Here is a 16,429-nt window from a genome sequence, read left to right on the forward strand (position 1 = left end):
GGAGTGTTGTAAGCAAGAAACCAGAAGTAATTCTTCCACTCAGCACTGATAAGGCCTCAATTTGAATACTGTGTCTAGTTCTGGGCACCACACTTCAGGAAAGATGTGGACAAATTGGAGAAAGTCCAGAGGAGAGCAATAAAAAGTATTAAAGGTCTAGCAAACATGACCTATGATGAAAGATTGAAAAAACTGGATTTGTTTAGTCTGGAGAGGACGGAGGGGGGACATAAGTCTTCATGTAAATCATTGTTATAAAGAGGAGCATGACCACTGAGGACAGGACAAGAAGTAATGGGCTTAAATTGCAGAAAGATTTAGGGAGATTTAGGTTGGACATTAGGAAAAACTTCCTAACTGTAAGGGTAGTCCAGCACTGGAACAGATTACCCAGGGAGGTTGTAGAATCTGTCGTTGGAGGTTTTTAAAACAGGTTAGACAAACACCTGTCGGGGATGGTCTAGATAATCCTGCCTCAATGCAGAGGACTAGATGACCTCTTGTGGTCCCTTCCGGTGCTACATTTTTATGATTCTGTGACTTATGGAATTGACTTAACTCTAATTTGGTGCGAGCTATAGTGGTGTAAGAGCCACAGGGAGGCATCACCATTTTATATATCTACACTAGTTAGCCCTTCCAATGCTATCCCAAGCTATACTGTCCACTCCTGAAATGTGTCTGGTTACTCCACTGCTCCAGGGTCACCTGACTAGATGTTCCCCTTCAGTTTAAATGCCAGTTAGACTCTTGACTATCTGCATTTGCAATTTGCTTTTGTTGCAAGTTCAAGGATCCTGAAGCCATTGCCACAACTATGCCTCAGGCTTGCCCAGAATGCACAGAGCCTAGCAGTGTCAGTCAGCTCCCTGGAATAGCCACCCAGAGTGCAACATGCTTTTATCAAAATACTTCTGCATTGTGGGGACACAATGATTCATGAGCAGAGTAGCTTAAACTGGTGCATGTGCTCAGCAGTGTCGGCTCACATTATTGGTTTAGTTATATTGCTGTAATCTATAGCAGTGCCACTTTCTTGTGGCTGTTCACTTCTATTTTTTTAATTCTCTGAAGCATCTGGAGAAACAGTCTATGAAGCATGTCACACGGAATAGTCTTACTGGTGTTCCTGGGTTTTAGCATTTCTATGTAACTTCTTAAGCTAAAACATGCCAACTTTTCTACAGGGCCTGGAAACCCTTGGCTGCATCAGAAGATTCTGCATGAAAAAGCCCTCGGTAATATCTCTCTTCTCTCGGCCTGCTCCTGAAGAAGAGCTAACCGACTCTAAACTGAGTGAGACTCCAACAATATTTTATGAGCCCACCATAGACTGTACTCTGAGAATGGGCAGAGTGTTCCCATATGAAGGCAACTGGAATAAATGGGTGCAGATGATCCATTTATAAGAGATGGCATGGTGCGTCATGCTTGTCCAGCCTGCATTGGTGAATGCCAATGAAGGAGAAACTTCTGGTGTGTCCTGTAACTTGTGCTGTGCCTGTCATTTTGTCATGTTTTGTTAAATAAATTTTGTTTCTTATTGGGAATTACTTCAGTCCCATTGTAAAGTAAACATTAAGCTTGTATGGTTGTATAGGATAACAGTCTTCAAACAGTGACAGCACCTCCTAGAGGAGGGAAACTGCATCATCTTTGGACATGGCTTTGTATCCGAACTGCAGTACCTTGATTTGATTTCTCAAACTCACATCAGAAGCTGTAGTGTTGTACGTGATCAAAGATCTCTTCACCCAAAAGGCTCTTGCCTGGTTAACATGACTGTCAGATTCTACTTAGTGCAAGATGCGAATGAAGTAAGGTTATTTCATAGAATATAAGGCAGGTTGAGATTGTTATAATTCGGGCTGACCACAGGTCATAGAATTTCATTTAGTGATTCCTATATCAAGCCTTTTTCAACAGACTTTTGATTGAAGTAGAGCAGATCTTAGAGACTTAACCTGGGTGTCTGTCCCAGTAGTTAACTACCCTTGCTGTTTTAATTACATCTCCAGTTTGAACTCTACTGACTTCCAGCCATTGGATCGTGTTCTGACTTTGTCAGCAGATTAAAGAGCCCTTTACTATTAGAAATCTCTCACACAGCTATTGTATAACCTGCACATACACACAGTCATGGGGAGCAGGGACTAGAATTCTGCTGCTCCAGCTGCAGGCACGCAGGCCTCTACCTCTTTAACTGGTTTGGGGACCAGGAGGCCTACATCTAGGCAAGCTGTACAGCCTTCTTTTCCCTACAACCTCTCACCAGATCCTGTGCCTCCAACAAGTCCTGAGCTACAACAGAGACAGGAGCCATAGAAAGTGGAGTTCTTATGGCAATGCAATCGACCCAGCCTCTGCATTGTAGGAGGAGCTGGTGACCCGTTACCCTCCACATTGGCCTACGCTTTGTCAGCCCTCACTGAGCCCATGATTATTACAGCTGTTTCACTAATTAGTAACTAACACGGTGTATAATAAACCCAATTCATTATATTTGATTAAAAGAATTCAGGTGAAGGTAAGAATTTTGCAGGGTCCCAGAGCCCAGGCTCCAGCCCAAGCCCAGAAGTCTACACTGCAATTAAACAGACACACAGCCCACGCCCCTCAAGCCCGGGTCAGTTGGCACAAGCCAGCTGCAGGTTTTTGATTGCAGTATAGACATACCCTTAATTTCCATCCTCCTCCCCCTGCGCTCTCCCCACTTCCTATTTTCTTGATCACTGTGGACAGTACTGCTCAGGTCTGTAATCTGAGCATCATCTTTGACTCAGACCTCTCCCTAGCTCCTCACATCCAGGCTATGTCTAAATCTTTCAGATTCTTCTGTATAACATCTCTAAGATCCGGCCTTTCTTATCCATCCACACAGGTATAATTCTCATCCAGGTTCTCATCTTCCATCATGATTCTTGCAATATGCTTCTCTCTGGCCTGGCAAATATAATCTTGCCCCCTGCGTACCATTCAGAATGCTGTTACAAAAATCATTTCCCCAGCCTATTACTTTGCCCATGTCACCCTCATATTGTATCCCTCCACTTTCTCCCCCTTCTCTGTTGCTACTTGGCATCTCTTTCAAGGCCCTTGATGGCATAGCACTGCCCACCCTACCTATCATCTCTCATTCAATATCAAAAAAGTTATTTTCCACTTCTGATCAGCCCATGTCAGCCTGCATTGTCCACTTGTTCAGTTTTCACACAAGCACTTCGTGCTTTCTCTTGTGCTGCCCCTTGATCTCCCTGTGGACATCTGCAAAGCAAATTCTTTATCCTCCTTTAAAGCCCTCCTTTTTTCATGATGTCTATAAGAAAAATTGATGCTGCTTGTGTAGTGCGACCACTGTCCATCATGCTGACCAATGTTCTCTCATTTGTTTCCTCGTGCTCTCTCATCGGTCATTCTGCATCCGTCTATTCTCTCTTGTTTTATACTTAGATCGTATGGTCTTCGGAGTACGGGCGGTCTTTTTGTTCAGTGTCTGTATGGCTCCAATCACAATGGCATCCATTGTGGCTCCTGGGTACTACGATAACACAAAATAAGAATCACGAGGGTGTTGGCTGCATATGATGATCTGAGCACTGCTGGTTCTTCGAGGATTGCACATGTGCATTCACTCTTGGTGTCAGTGTGCCCAGCACACGGTTGCTGAAAACTCGAGCTCCTGCTACTGCTGCATGCAGGTCTAAAGAGCAGAGTCACCCCCAGCACCCCTCAGTTCCTTCTTTACTACCCACGACAGTCATTGGAACTCTGTTTTATATCAGAACAGGTCTTTCTCTCAGCCTTTGGGAACACTGTATATTGTACACTGTGTGTAATTTAGTCTAGTCTTTAGGGTGGTTAGGATAGTTGGTAAGTTTTAGCTGTGTGTATAATAAAAATGTGTTCTGCACTTGTTGTTTTCCCTGTTTGGGGATATTCTATTCAAGGTACCGAGGTATGCTCTGGTCACTGGGTTTCAAGCCATGTGCTTCTTGCTCCAAACCTGTGCCAGTGAGAACCCAGAGCCCAGCAGCAGGCCGAGTACTGAGGATCAAGAGGCGGGTTGAGAACCAAAGATCAGGAGTCCAGGTTTATCCCTATATAGTAGGGGCGGGCAAACTTTTTGGCCTGAGGGCCACATCAGGTTGTATGGAGGGCCGGTTCGGGGAGGCTGTGCCTCCCCAAACAGCCAGGCATGGCCTGGCCCCCTCCTCCCCCCAACCCCCCCCCCCACTTCTCACCCCCTGACGGTCCCCCCGGGACTCCTGCCCCATCCAACCCTCCCTGTCCCCTGATGGCCCTTGGACCCCCAGCCCCTGACTGCCCCCCCCCACCCCATCCAACCCCTCCTCTCATTCCTGGCTGCCCCCCGGAACCCCTGCCCCATCCAACCACCCCTTCTCCCTGACCGCCCCCAGAACCAATGCCGCTAACTGCCCCCTCCGCCCCATCCAACCCTCCACTCCTTCCTAACTGCCCCCCGGGGACCTCTGCCACCATTCACCCCCCCGTTCCCTGCCCTCTGACCGCCCCAACCCCTATCCACACCCTAGCCCCCTGACCACCACCCCGATCTCTGATCCCCTCTGTACAACCCCCCCTGCCCCCTTACCGCGCTGCCTGGAGCACCGGGGGCTGGCGGCACTACAGCCGCGCCACCCAGAGCACCAGGACAGGCAGCCGTGCCGCCCAGCTGGAGCCAGCCACGCCACCGCGCAGCACAGAGCTGGTGGCACAGTGAGTTGAGGCTGCGGGGGGAAGGCCGGGGGCAAGCCTCCCAGGCCAGGAGCTCAGGGGCTGGGCAGGAGGGTCCAGCGGGCCGGATGTGGTCCGTGGGCCGTAGTTTGCCCACCTCTGCTATATAGACCAGTGGTTTTTAAATTGTGGGTCGTGACCCAGAACTGGGTCACGGAATGGAAGGGACTGGTTGCGGCGGCTCTGGTCAGCACCACTGACCGGGCCATTAAAAGTCCTGTCGGCGGTGCTGCCCTGCTAAGGCAGGCTAGTCTCTACCTATTCCGACACTGCACTGCACCCCAGAAGCAGCCAGCAGCAGGTCCGGCTCCTAGACGGGGGCAGGGCACGGGGCTCTGCACACTGCCCCAAGCACCGGCTTCACACTCGCATCGGCAGTTTTCCGGCCAATGGAATCTGGGGGTGGGGGTGTCTGGGGGCGAGAGCCACTTGCGCGCCTCCACCTAGGAGCCGAACCTGCTGCTGGCTGCCTCTGGGGCACAGCGCAGTCCACAGTGCCAGGACAAGCGGGAAGCCTGCCTCTGCACCCCGGCTGCACTGCTGACCGGGAGCTGCTGGAGGTAAGCCTCGCACCCCCCAAACCCAGATCCCTTTCCTGCACCCCAAACCCCTCATCCTTTCCCCACCCCAGAGCCAGCACCTCCCGCACCCCAACCCCCTGCCCAAACCCAGAGCCCTGATCCCCTCCCACACCCCAACCTCCTGCCTGAGCCCCCTCCCACACCCTGAACCCCTCATTCCTGGCCCCAGTCCACACCCCCTAACCCTCTGCCCCAACCCTGAGCCCATCCCATACCCCAAACCCCTCACCCCCAGCTCCATTGGGTTGCGGACATCAACAATTTTCTTCAACTGGGTCGCCAGAAAAAAAGTTTGAAAATCACTGATCTAGACAACTGGCTTGTTAAAGGCTGGTCCAAATGGCAAGGACAGAGCAGTGTTGCCCTGGTCCAGTCAACCTTCAGTGCTCTGGGACTGTTAATCAACACAGAAAAATCCCTTCTCTCCCTGGTCCAGAGGATAGAGTTTATAGGGGCTGTACTGGATTCCTCTCAAGCCAGGGCCTTTCTTCTGCACTCCAGGTTCCAGGCAATTAGATGGTTATAGATTTGAAGGCTCGCAACAGCACAAAACAGTTGGAGGCTTCTGGGTCACATGGCCTCTTGCACCTATGTAGTTCAATACGCCAGACTGCAACTCAGAACTCTGCAGGGCTGGTTGGCATCAGTCTGCTTGCCAAGATGCCATCAGTTATACATGATGGTAAGAATGCCCTCCCATGTCCTCACCTCCCTAGACTGGCGGACAGATCCAGCCAATGTACGTGTAGGCATTCCATTTGCCTGCCCACAGCCAACTCTCATGCTAGTGACAGATGCTTGGCTCTGAGGTAGGGAGCCTACCTGGCTTCTCTACAAACGCAGGGTCTGTGGTTCTCAGAGGACTTAGCTTTACACATCAGTGTTAGAGAACTGAAAGCTGACAGACTGGCATGCCAAGTATGTATCACAGACCAGGGGAAGCAGCCTGTCCGTCCTCACAGACAACAGGGCAGCCATGTTTCACCTCAACAAGCAGGGAAGATGCCTGCTTTACTCCACTCTGTCAAGAAGCAACTCTACTTTGGGAGCTCTGTATTGCCAGTTCAATAGATCTTGAAGCGTCTATCAGGCATACAGAACAACCTAGCAGACCTCCTGAGCAATTTGTTTACATGTCACTGGGAGTGGTCTCTTCACCCGGATGTGGCCAGATTCATCTTCCACAGCAAAGTCCAACAAAGCATCAGCAATTCTACGGGATCACAGCCCGGGTTCCATACTGACATGGTCAGGCAGGCTCCTCTACGCTTTTCCACCAATCCCGCTCATTCATAGCGTATTGCTGTGCCTCAATCCGCAAACCTGGCATCATTCCATCCCCTCACCTCGCTGGGGTGGGGTGAAAATAAATTAATAAATAATTCTGTCTTCAGAGCGGGTTTGAATAGTGTGCAGTAAATAAGGCAGGAGCCACACATTGAACAACAGGGAGAAAGCACCATCGTGGTGCACTGAATGAGGCAACAGTATGTGATCGTGTAATTAGTTACCTCATTGTCAGAGCACCGTCCTTATAACAGAGCATCTCCAGGCTTTAAAACTTCCCAGCTTGTGAGGCAGCTATGCCTGTAAACGATGGGCATGTTAAGTGTCTTTGGAGAAAGGCATGCAACTGAAGTGATCAGGATGCAGGTTTTTCAAAACACATTCAACATGCCGGAAGTGCTCTAATATTCCTTTGTTGGAGTGCTCTTTTCTGAGAAGTGCCTGCCATTTCTAGGCCTCACTCAGCCAATGCTCTGACTACCCGAGAGGTTACTGCTTGTTACCAGCTTTGCCTGTTACTTTGGGGTATGCTCATTTATTAGGGTTACTTTTCCGGTGTGGGGGGAGGGGGGGTGTACTTCTATCAATGTACTGATTGTATCACTTGTGTTCTTTTACGGAGCTCTACTTCTCCCCGCTGCAAGTCCCCTCCCAATGGAGCTATGCTGCAGGACCTAGGTTCCCCAGAATCAGACAAACACACACACTAACAGAGCGCGTCTGAGAGGACTGGGTTAGTCAACACTCCCAAGTTCACCCCCTATACCTCCCTGGACTCAGTAGGCTGGGTTGAGCAGCATTTCCAGGCTGTCACCCTCGTAGGCCATGGGCACTGCACCAGAATAGAGAACAATGGAGCAGGCTGGGTTGAGCTGCACTTTCAGGCTGTCACCTTCATATGCCATGGGCACCGCACCGGAATAGAGAACAATGGAGCAGGCTGGGTCGAGCTGTACTTCCAGGCTGCCACCCTCATATGTCCCAGGTTCAGCACATCCCTGTCCCCACTTTCACGTTACAATTGTTCAGGTAGTAACCCATTCGATGAGCAAACCCCACCAGATTTTTGGGCACTGCAGGGATCTTTTAGCTTAGGTACGAGGAGCGTTGCTGCAGCGCGAATGAGGAAGCCAAAAACACCCAAAAGGGGGAGAGAGGGAGAGAAGCAACCAGCTTAACCATGAAAGTTATTTATTGCCAGTTAATAACCATACAAACAAAACAGTTGTAATATTAAATCTAGCTTAAATTTGATTATGAAAGTCAGGTTTAGAAAACTATAACTGACCACACAAGTCAAGGTCGCGCTATACCGAGAGAGAAAGCTGAGTTCTCACGACTCCATGAAGCTTGAATCGATCGGGGGTCCCAGGCGGTGGTAGCTGAGGGTCCAGAGTGCTGGGGACAGGCAGAGTCCCCAGCACGATCAGTCAGGAGATGCTGAAGTCCCAATGGAACTGATGCAGATTTTGGATCCAGGTATCAGAACGCTTACTTGAGCATGGGTAGGGGTTTTTGTAGAGAAACAATAATGGTTCAAAGGAGAACACTAGATTTGTTTATATGTAAACTGATAGCTCAAGGGAGCATCCCAAAGTTGTTTTGTTCAGGCCAGACAATGGGAGCTGATCATTTCTGGCTATGGGCAGTGTTCCTTGGAGCGAGCTCACAATGCAATTAGGGAGCTTCACTATTTTGGATACCAATAAAGGATTTATTACTAGAATTGGTCTGATAACTACTGAGCTGGGTGTGTGCAGTCGTGGGTTCATTAACATCTGGAGCAGAGATCCCCCATCATGCAGTGCTTCCCTGCTTTTCTGGTCCCAGAGTTCCATGCGGTTCTTGCCTTGGAATCTCTGTTCTCCATTCTGTATGATAATGGAGATGTTGCCTTGTCCCATCTTCGATGCAAATGAGGCTAGGGGAGTTGCCTTAATCCTGTCACCCTTGTCCCAGGGGCTTAGGTGGGTCTCCAACTGCCTTTTCATTGCTTTTTGTAAGTCTTTCTTCTGATAGGTTTTGGTTCAAGCAGAGGCTCGGAGGGGAGGTCTTTCATGAGTCAGACAGGCTGGGTACTGCGCCCTGGTTCCCCAAGAACACAGAGCTGATAAGTAACACCCTGGATCTCGGGACCTAGCACTGCATCAAAACCTGCTGAGCCTATGGCATAGATGCCCTCTCATTAGTCAGCTTCTCCTGCTCCCTGTCACAGCAAAGAGCACCATTCTAAGACTCCTTCACTTTGCAACCCTGATTCATCCCCAGAGCACATCCAGCCTGGGCCCTGACTGAGACAGGGGCCCTGTGGAAAATATAGTATGTGCTCAGGTGATTAAAGACCATCATAAGGCATAGGCACACAAGGACCAAATTAAGGCTGCACAAACCACCTTAATTCTGGCATTTCCTAACTTCTGAGTGCTCAACTTTGCAACTTTTATAATGTTTTAATGGAGTTTTGAGTGTAATATGAACTTATTGGCTCAACCATCACAGCAGCAAACCCCCCAGTAGCCCAGCAGATGGCATCCACCTTGCTTCCAGCATACTCCTGATTTCAGCCATCCCTTCCTTTGATTTGGGCTGGCCTTAACTCTGCAAACCAGGTTACCTTATCAAAGCGCTGCAAGTTCCTCCGCTAGGAACACATTCATGCCTGCAGCCTTTGTCAAGTGTTTTGTCCAAGCTCACCATAGGGATCTGCTGTAATAAATGGACCTGTAAACTTCCCCTAATTGTGAGTTCAACTGTGACGAGTGAGTGAAAGGTTATAAAATATCACAGTAACCTATGTTATGGTGATGGAAAAAAGTGCACAAAGGAGATAGAAAGAACGAATTAGTCCAAAGGGAGAAGCCTACTGATATAACTCAAGGACTGAGTTAACATCATGCCTGATAAACAAGAAAAGGACGGGATCAGCAATCAGTGAACCAAAATTGGTGTCAGGAATTAGGCCTAACTGGTGGACAAAATAAGAGGACAGGCCGTTCCGCCCATCACTCCATTTTGGGGTCCTTAAAGAAAGAGACTTCGGGAGAAAAAGGCTACAGGAGTGAGCTTCACCCTCATGGCTGTGACCCCCATCATCTCCTGGGACTGCAGACTTCCCAATCCTGAAAGATGTCCAGGAAGCCAGATGACCATCCCTACCTACCACGTCCCTCTGAATCCCCACTCCACTTTGTCTCACCCCAGGTATCCTTTTCCTTATCCACCTTTTCTGTTCTGTTTCCACTCTCTCTTCTTTTTCCATCTTGCTTAACCGGTCAAGACTGCATATTTTGTAACACTGCTGTAAGACTGTGATCAGAGACTGGCAAAAAAACAATGCCCTAAACTGTCTGATGCTAGTATGACTTTGCCAGGTCTCAGACCATGTGCCATGCCTATGTTCTTCCAGCAGTGAGGCTGCAAGTGAGAGTCAGATACAGACACTTCTAAGGTGCCACAAGTACTCCTTTTCTTTTTGCATTTTCACTCTTTACTGTTCTTTTCCTCTCCGTTTTAGGAAACAGGATCAGACTTTAACATCAACAGCAACAATGACAGTTCCAGCCTCTCTCTACTAACTACTAATCTTTTCCCCAAAAAGGACAGTTATTACCATCATTGGCAGTCTCTTAGATGGTATCAAACAAGTATTTTTTCCTTCTAAAAATTCTCTCCAGCTAAAGGGAAAGGGAATAAGGAACACTGTTAAAACAAAAAACTTATTCAATACTTTACATAGCAAACGCTGTAACCATTTTCCTTGTATCTTTAATAAAATGTTAAAAGGATTTTTAATGGTATGTTTGGCATGGCACAAAACAGGCTAAGGTCTCTGTATACCAAACCTTGTTTAAAACTGTTTAATGTTGGACAGTGACTGGGTTATGGTAACAGCTTTGGCCCATATATTCCGTGTAAATACATACAACAGATCCTACCTGACGCAGCTTGAACAATCTTGCAGCTTTCACTTAGCCTTTCTACCCATTATTTTTTTTGCTCCTTTGACATGAAATCTATTTGAAGGCAGAGAGTTGAGTCGACACAGCACTCCTCTCTGAGCGCTACGTGGCTGGGCTTCTCTGAATCTGGAGCATGGCTGGGCAGAGGGAGCAAAGCTGTGAGAGTGCTGCTTCTCCATGCCAAATTCCAAATTCACGGCCATGAAAAATGTGTCATGCAACTCCCTCTACAATAACCCCACAGTCCTGTTTGGGTCAGGACCCCTACAATTACAACACTGTGAAATTTCAGATTTAAATAGCTGAAATCATGACATTTATGATTTTTAAATTCCTCTGACCGTGAAATTGACCAAAATGGAGCGTGCATTTGGTAGGGCCCTAACCATGACATTACACATGGCAAACCTATGAGGATTCTCAGCAGATTGCTGCCGAAATAAATTTTTCCTACTTTTTACTCCTCCAGATCCTGAAGAGCTAGCACAGCTCTGGGAGAGGGAGTTAAATGTTATTCTACCTCGTATAACAGAACTGTAGACCAAGGTGCTTGCAAAAAGTCTTTATGGATCATCCATGAAATGGAAAAAGCACAGATGTGCTAATGCCAGTGCGAATGTGCAGAGCTAGCAATTAAAAAAAATCTTTGTACTTGTAAATTGGTCCCATTTGATGGGAGATCATTGAAAGATGAATATGGAACTTAAATGCTGCTTTCCCAAAGTCATTTTCTACAGCAGCATCTTAAATGTGCTACCTGTAGAATGTACCAACTGGTTACTGGCCAGGTATAACCTCACTCTCATAGGCGCCACTTTCAAAACTAGTTGAGTGTGAACGTGAAGCTCCAATGACAGAACCCCCAAAGTCGGGTGCCCCTTGCAGGTTCTCTTTCACAGCTGTAGATGTTTTTTCAGAGCACAGTTGTACCAAGAGATTTTTGCTCTGAATGTTCTGAAATACCTTGCAGCACCTTAATAAAAGCTTGCAGAAAAACCTCAGAGGGGGTTTAAAAACACCATAAAATTCACTTTTCCCAACTGATATAATTAAGGTGGTGACAGTATCAGAGAACTTTGGCTTGCATAAAATATTAATTAGTTTTAACATTAAGGTTCTAAGTAGAAACTAATGATAGTTTAAATATAGAAAATCCAACATGGCTTACCAAAATGGCGGAGATGGGGGATAATACAGACAAATTTAAGTAGTGGAAAGTTCTAGCAAACAAGATGGCATCAGAGGGAGGAGCTCAGAAAGGTCTAGAATCCAAGATGGCATCAGGGGAGGAGCTTAGTTATCTAAAAATAGGATGATGTAAGAGGGGAAGAAGCAAGACAGGAAGAAGAAATATGCTAATAAAAGGGGGAGAATCTAGACAGGAAGATGAAATATGCTAATATCTGGAAGCAGATTGGCTGAGCCAGACAAATTATATTAATGAGCTAACCTTGAGCGAGCAACCAGTATATAAGGCAGACAGCCAGCAGGCTGAGACTGTAGCAAGTTCGACATAGTGAGTTTGACAGCAGACCGAGAAGAGCAAGAGTGGCAAGACAAGACAGCACTACCTGGAAGATCAAGAAGTCTCAAAGATCATCAGCAGAATTCTAAGGTTGCCTTGGCAACGAACAACTGCCTGCTAGTAGCTACCTTGCCAGCAGCTCGAAGAGAGACCGCAACTGTAGAGACTACACTCCCTAAAACGAAGACAGATCCGAAGGACCTAAGACGATACAGAGGGAGTTTTGGATATAAGTGTAAGTCTGATCTTCTTTTCTACCTATCATTTAAGAATATATGGATCTGTCTATAAATAAAGCCAGATGCCTGTGCCTTGAGTGAGCTCTCCCCTACCCGTCCTCTAACCATTTGGCCAGCATTTGTAGGATGCTCAATTTGAAATGTTTAGTATTAAGTGTTAATGTTGATGCTAAATAAATGTTTAAATCTGTGAATACAGTAATGGTTTTTCATAAGTGTATATAGAGGTCACATACACCATATTGTATTAAGTACGGGGTTAAATTGTATCACTAAAACTAAAAGCCTTTGTGTATATGGGATCCCTATATGCATGTTTCATTGAAACTACTGTATTTCCTGTATGTGTTAGATATCCTATGTAGTCTTTTTATTTTGTTGCACTGCTTTATTGTACAATTCTTAAATGTAATTCTATTGTGTTGTATTAAATGCTATATCTTTTCTTGCCTTATTAAACCCACTGTAACTTCTATTTCTGTTAAATAAATAATTTTTGTTTTTGAAGAATTTCTGCTTGTGTGTCCATCCTTGAGCAGAAGGCTGTATCCGTGTCCTTTCAGGGGTTAGCAAGACTAGCTTGCTCTTGGGAGCCCTCTGCAGGTCAGAAACAAGTCCCTGGTAAATCTCTGGCAATTCCTTTAGGGCGGGCCACAACCTTGTTACCCTTTTGTTAAATTAAAAGCACCATTGTAGGCTAACTTAATTGGCATCTAAATTTTAGGGTAACCCAGCGATGGGAAAAATTACATTACACTGCAGTTGTTTCTAGTGAAAAGTCACCTGGTTACTTGACACTGAATAAATATGAGAAGGAGAACATCTGTCTATATTGAAATGGCACTAGTTTAACTTTAGTAAAACTACTGGACACTCTTAATTTGACTTAAAGCTGGCTTATATTAACTCCCTAAGGAATCAAAATACATCAATATGTTAGGTTTAAATCCTACTGTGTCAACACATGGATTTGCACTGGTTTCACTAGTTGCTGGAGGTCTTTTTAAACACACCGTTAGTTAAATCAGTGCAACTTTGAACATAGACAAGGCCTGTGTTTTAAATAAGTCTGAAAAAAGCACTGTGGTATCCTTAGTGTCCAGCAGTCAGGTCCCTGGTTTTAGGTCTTATGAGACAGAAGCCACCTCCACTCACACACTGGCCTCATACCATCCAGGGACAGGAGTTAAATATTGAAAGACAAAACTAAAATGACAATTCCTCTCCATCACTCTGATCGTGCTCCTTGTATGCTGCATCTCTTTCCCCTCATCTTTCATCTGTCTTTTTTTTTTTCCTTTCATTCAGAAGCAATCTAGGGCAAGGGGACAGTCTTTGTCAGGTTTCTGTAGAGAGCATAGTACAACAGGGCCCCAGTCCTGTGAGTTCAGTACTGATCCAGGGGAAGCATCACCCACTGAAGCAATAGTACGACTTAAACATTTTATTTGTCTGTTTCCCATCTATATACCGACCATTCCTGCCATTTCTTAGCTTGCAATCTTAGATCACAGCTGTGGTTAGTAATAAATGATTACTTAATCATTGTAACTTAATGCATCCCTATAAAAGAGCAGCGTTGCAGTGGGAACGGCTGAATAAATAGTTTTTTGCATATAATCTCTAAACAGAGACAGTTCTTTGTTCTAACAATGTTTGCTATCAGGAAAATGTGCAGTGTACGCATAACATTCAGCCCCTGGACCATCAGATTATGGTGAATGCCTGCACGAGCAGCAACCAGTGTTAATTTAACTTTATGCAACAGCTGGAACCAGAGACACTTATTTCCATGTTACCATCTTTCATAGAATCCAGCTGGAGAATTTTCAAACAAACAGCAAAAATGATACTGAAGAAATTAAATCTGAAGCAAAAATTAGTCCCTCCACCTGTGGCCGCACTGGGCATTGCAACACTTATAGAAGGTGGTCATAGGCTCATCAGCTGATCTGGTCTGAATCTGCATGAAGTAAGCACGCGGATGCTCACACTTGGGACACGGCTCTGCAAAAGAAACCAGAAGAACTACAGTGAGTACAGCTCCCAGGGCTAGCAAAGCAATTCTTCATTCTGCTAGAGCAGCTCTAGAAGTGAGCTCCCTTATCTGAAGGACTAGAATTCAGCCTTCCACAATCCATTCAAGAGCTATTTCAAAATGTCCACTGGCTCACTTTTTACATGATGGGAGAACTTAAAGGGCCTTCAGGGGTAGATCAGTAACTCTGGCCACTGTCCTTGAGAGCACTCCCTAATGCCAATGGATTTAACATGTTGGGGACTATCTGGTTTCTAAGATACAGCGGGGCACTAATGCTGCTCTCATGGCCACTGAAAGGTAGGGCCAGAAGTCACTTCTTTCTCAGTCGAAAATCATGCAGGGTACGGGGCAGATCCCAATGGGAGTAGGGAAATGGAAGCACAGAAATAGCAACAGCTCCATGCACATAAGCAGACCCAGAATATGCTGTTCAATATATATATAAATGATTTGGAAAAAGGGGTAAACAGTGAGGTGGCAAAATTTGCAGACGATACAAAATTAATTCCAAAGCACACTGCAAAGAGTTGTTATGAGTGCAAAGAGTGCAATGTTGTTAAATGGAAAGTAGTGCACATTGGACAACATAATCCCAACAATACACACAAAATTATGGGGTCTAAATTAGCTGTTATGACTCAAGAAAGAGATCTTGGGAATCATTGTGGATAGTTCTCTGAAAACATCTACTCAATGTGCAGTGGCAGTCAAAAAAGCAAACAGAACATTAGGAACCATTAAGAAAGGGATAGACAATATATAATACCACTATATAAATCCATGGTACACCCCCACCTTGAATACAGTGTGCAGTTCTGGTCACCCCATCTCAAAAAGATATATTAAAATTGGAAAAGAATAGCTAAGAGGGGATATCATAGAGGTCTATAAATTCATGACTGATGTAGAGAAAGTGAATAAGGAAGTGTTATTTACTCTTCATAACACAAGAACTAGGGGTCAACCAATGAAATTAATAGGCAGCAGGTTTAAAACAAAAGGGAGTGTTTCGTCACATAATGCACAGTCAACCTGGGAACTCATGACCCGGGGATGTTGCGAAGGCCAAAACTATAAAGGGGTTTCAAAAAAAGAGTTAGGTTGATGGAGGACAGGTCCATCAATGGCTATTCGGCAAGGTGGGCAGGGACCAACCCCATGCTCTGAGTGGCTCTAGCCTCTGACGGCCGGAAGCTGGAACTGGATGACAGGGGATGGATCACTTGATAACTGCCCTGTTCTGTTCACTCCTTCTGAAGCACCTGGCATTGGCCACTATCAGAAGACAGGATCCTGGGCTAGATGGACCGTTGGTCTGACCCAATAGGGCCGCTCTTGTACTGGAGGGAGGCTGGGAGCCAGCCTGCCAGGAGCTGTTCCCTGGCTCAGCTTGTCCCTCACGCTCTGGCTTGGCTCCCCGCCATGCCAGGAGGGCCCAGTGTCTCCCGCAGCGGAGGGGCCAACCAGGCATCACCAGCCGAGCCCCAAGGGCGACGCTCACCTGCCGTGGAGTCCACGTTCTCCCACGCCGCAGCGCCGCCCAGCACGTCGTCCACCTCCTTCAGCTTCGGGTACTTCCGGCTGCTCACCTGGGGGGCACACAGGCCGTGAGGCTCCAGCCCAGACCCCGCTGGGATTTCACCCAGGGGCCTGGGGGGGAGGCGCCTCTGCCCTTGGCATGAGTCCCGCCCACATCGGCCCCGCCCTGCCAGCGACTAGCTCCGCCCCCAGCAGACCCCCCCCCGGCCCGTCCCACCAGGCTCTGATTGGTTGCTCTCCCCAGGAGGCGGGCTATAGGGGCTGGCAATCCCCGCCCACCGAAGCACAGGCCTCGCCAGGGGAGGCGGCAGCAGGGGGCGCTGCCACCGGCGGGGGGGATTACCTTGCGCGTGACATTGCGCACGTAGGGACACGTGGTGCAGGCGAAGCGGTGGCATCTCGCGCCTTCCTCGGCCACCAGCACGTTCCCGCAGGCTGGGCAGAACAGCAGCATTTCCGCTTCCGGGTCACGTCATAGCCCCGCCTCTTCCCTTCTCCGGGTC

At 47.1% G+C, this 16,429-nt stretch overlaps 2 protein-coding genes across 3 annotated transcripts in view; one reads left to right on the forward strand and one right to left on the reverse strand.

The window, feature by feature from the left end:
- Window positions 1-1,553, forward strand: part of GTF3C1 (general transcription factor IIIC subunit 1) — an 85,874-nt gene extending 84,321 nt beyond the window's left edge. For both annotated transcript variants that reach the window (XM_037910887.2, XM_037910888.2), the window contains one exon: window positions 1,188-1,553. In XM_037910887.2, the coding sequence (XP_037766815.1) occupies window positions 1,188-1,409 (222 nt within the window). In that variant the 3' untranslated portion in view covers window positions 1,410-1,553. The remainder of the gene's footprint in view (window positions 1-1,187) is intronic.
- An 11,793-nt stretch (window positions 1,554-13,346) lies between these two features.
- On the reverse strand, window positions 13,347-16,412 carry POLR3K (RNA polymerase III subunit K). The gene is made up of 3 exons (XM_037911427.2): window positions 16,270-16,412; window positions 15,889-15,976; window positions 13,347-14,353 (listed from the first exon to the last, which is right to left on the reverse strand). Exons 1-3 carry the CDS (start codon window positions 16,378-16,380, stop codon window positions 14,226-14,228), a joined length of 327 nt encoding a protein of 108 aa, XP_037767355.1. The 5' UTR covers window positions 16,381-16,412; the 3' UTR covers window positions 13,347-14,225.
- Between the last annotated feature and the right edge of the window lie 17 nt (window positions 16,413-16,429).

Source organism: Chelonia mydas, chromosome 10 (assembly GCF_015237465.2).
Source record: "Chelonia mydas isolate rCheMyd1 chromosome 10, rCheMyd1.pri.v2, whole genome shotgun sequence".
Lineage (NCBI taxonomy): Eukaryota > Metazoa > Chordata > Testudines > Cheloniidae > Chelonia > Chelonia mydas.

What these genes read in the sequence shown, in the direction of transcription:
- POLR3K (XM_037911427.2), bottom strand. Translation starts at nt 16,380, where the DNA reads ATGCTGCTGTTCTGCCCAGCCTGCGGGAACGTGCTGGTGGCCGAGGAA. An exon ending in TGCGCAATGTCACGCGCAAG is followed by an intron (nt 15,977 to 16,269) that starts GTAATCCCCCCC and finishes TGTGCCCCCCAG; the next exon opens with GTGAGCAGCCGGAAGTACCC. An exon ending in GAACGTGGACTCCACGGCAG is followed by an intron (nt 14,354 to 15,888) that starts GTGAGCGTCGCC and finishes TTTCTTTTGCAG; the next exon opens with AGCCGTGTCCCAAGTGTGAG.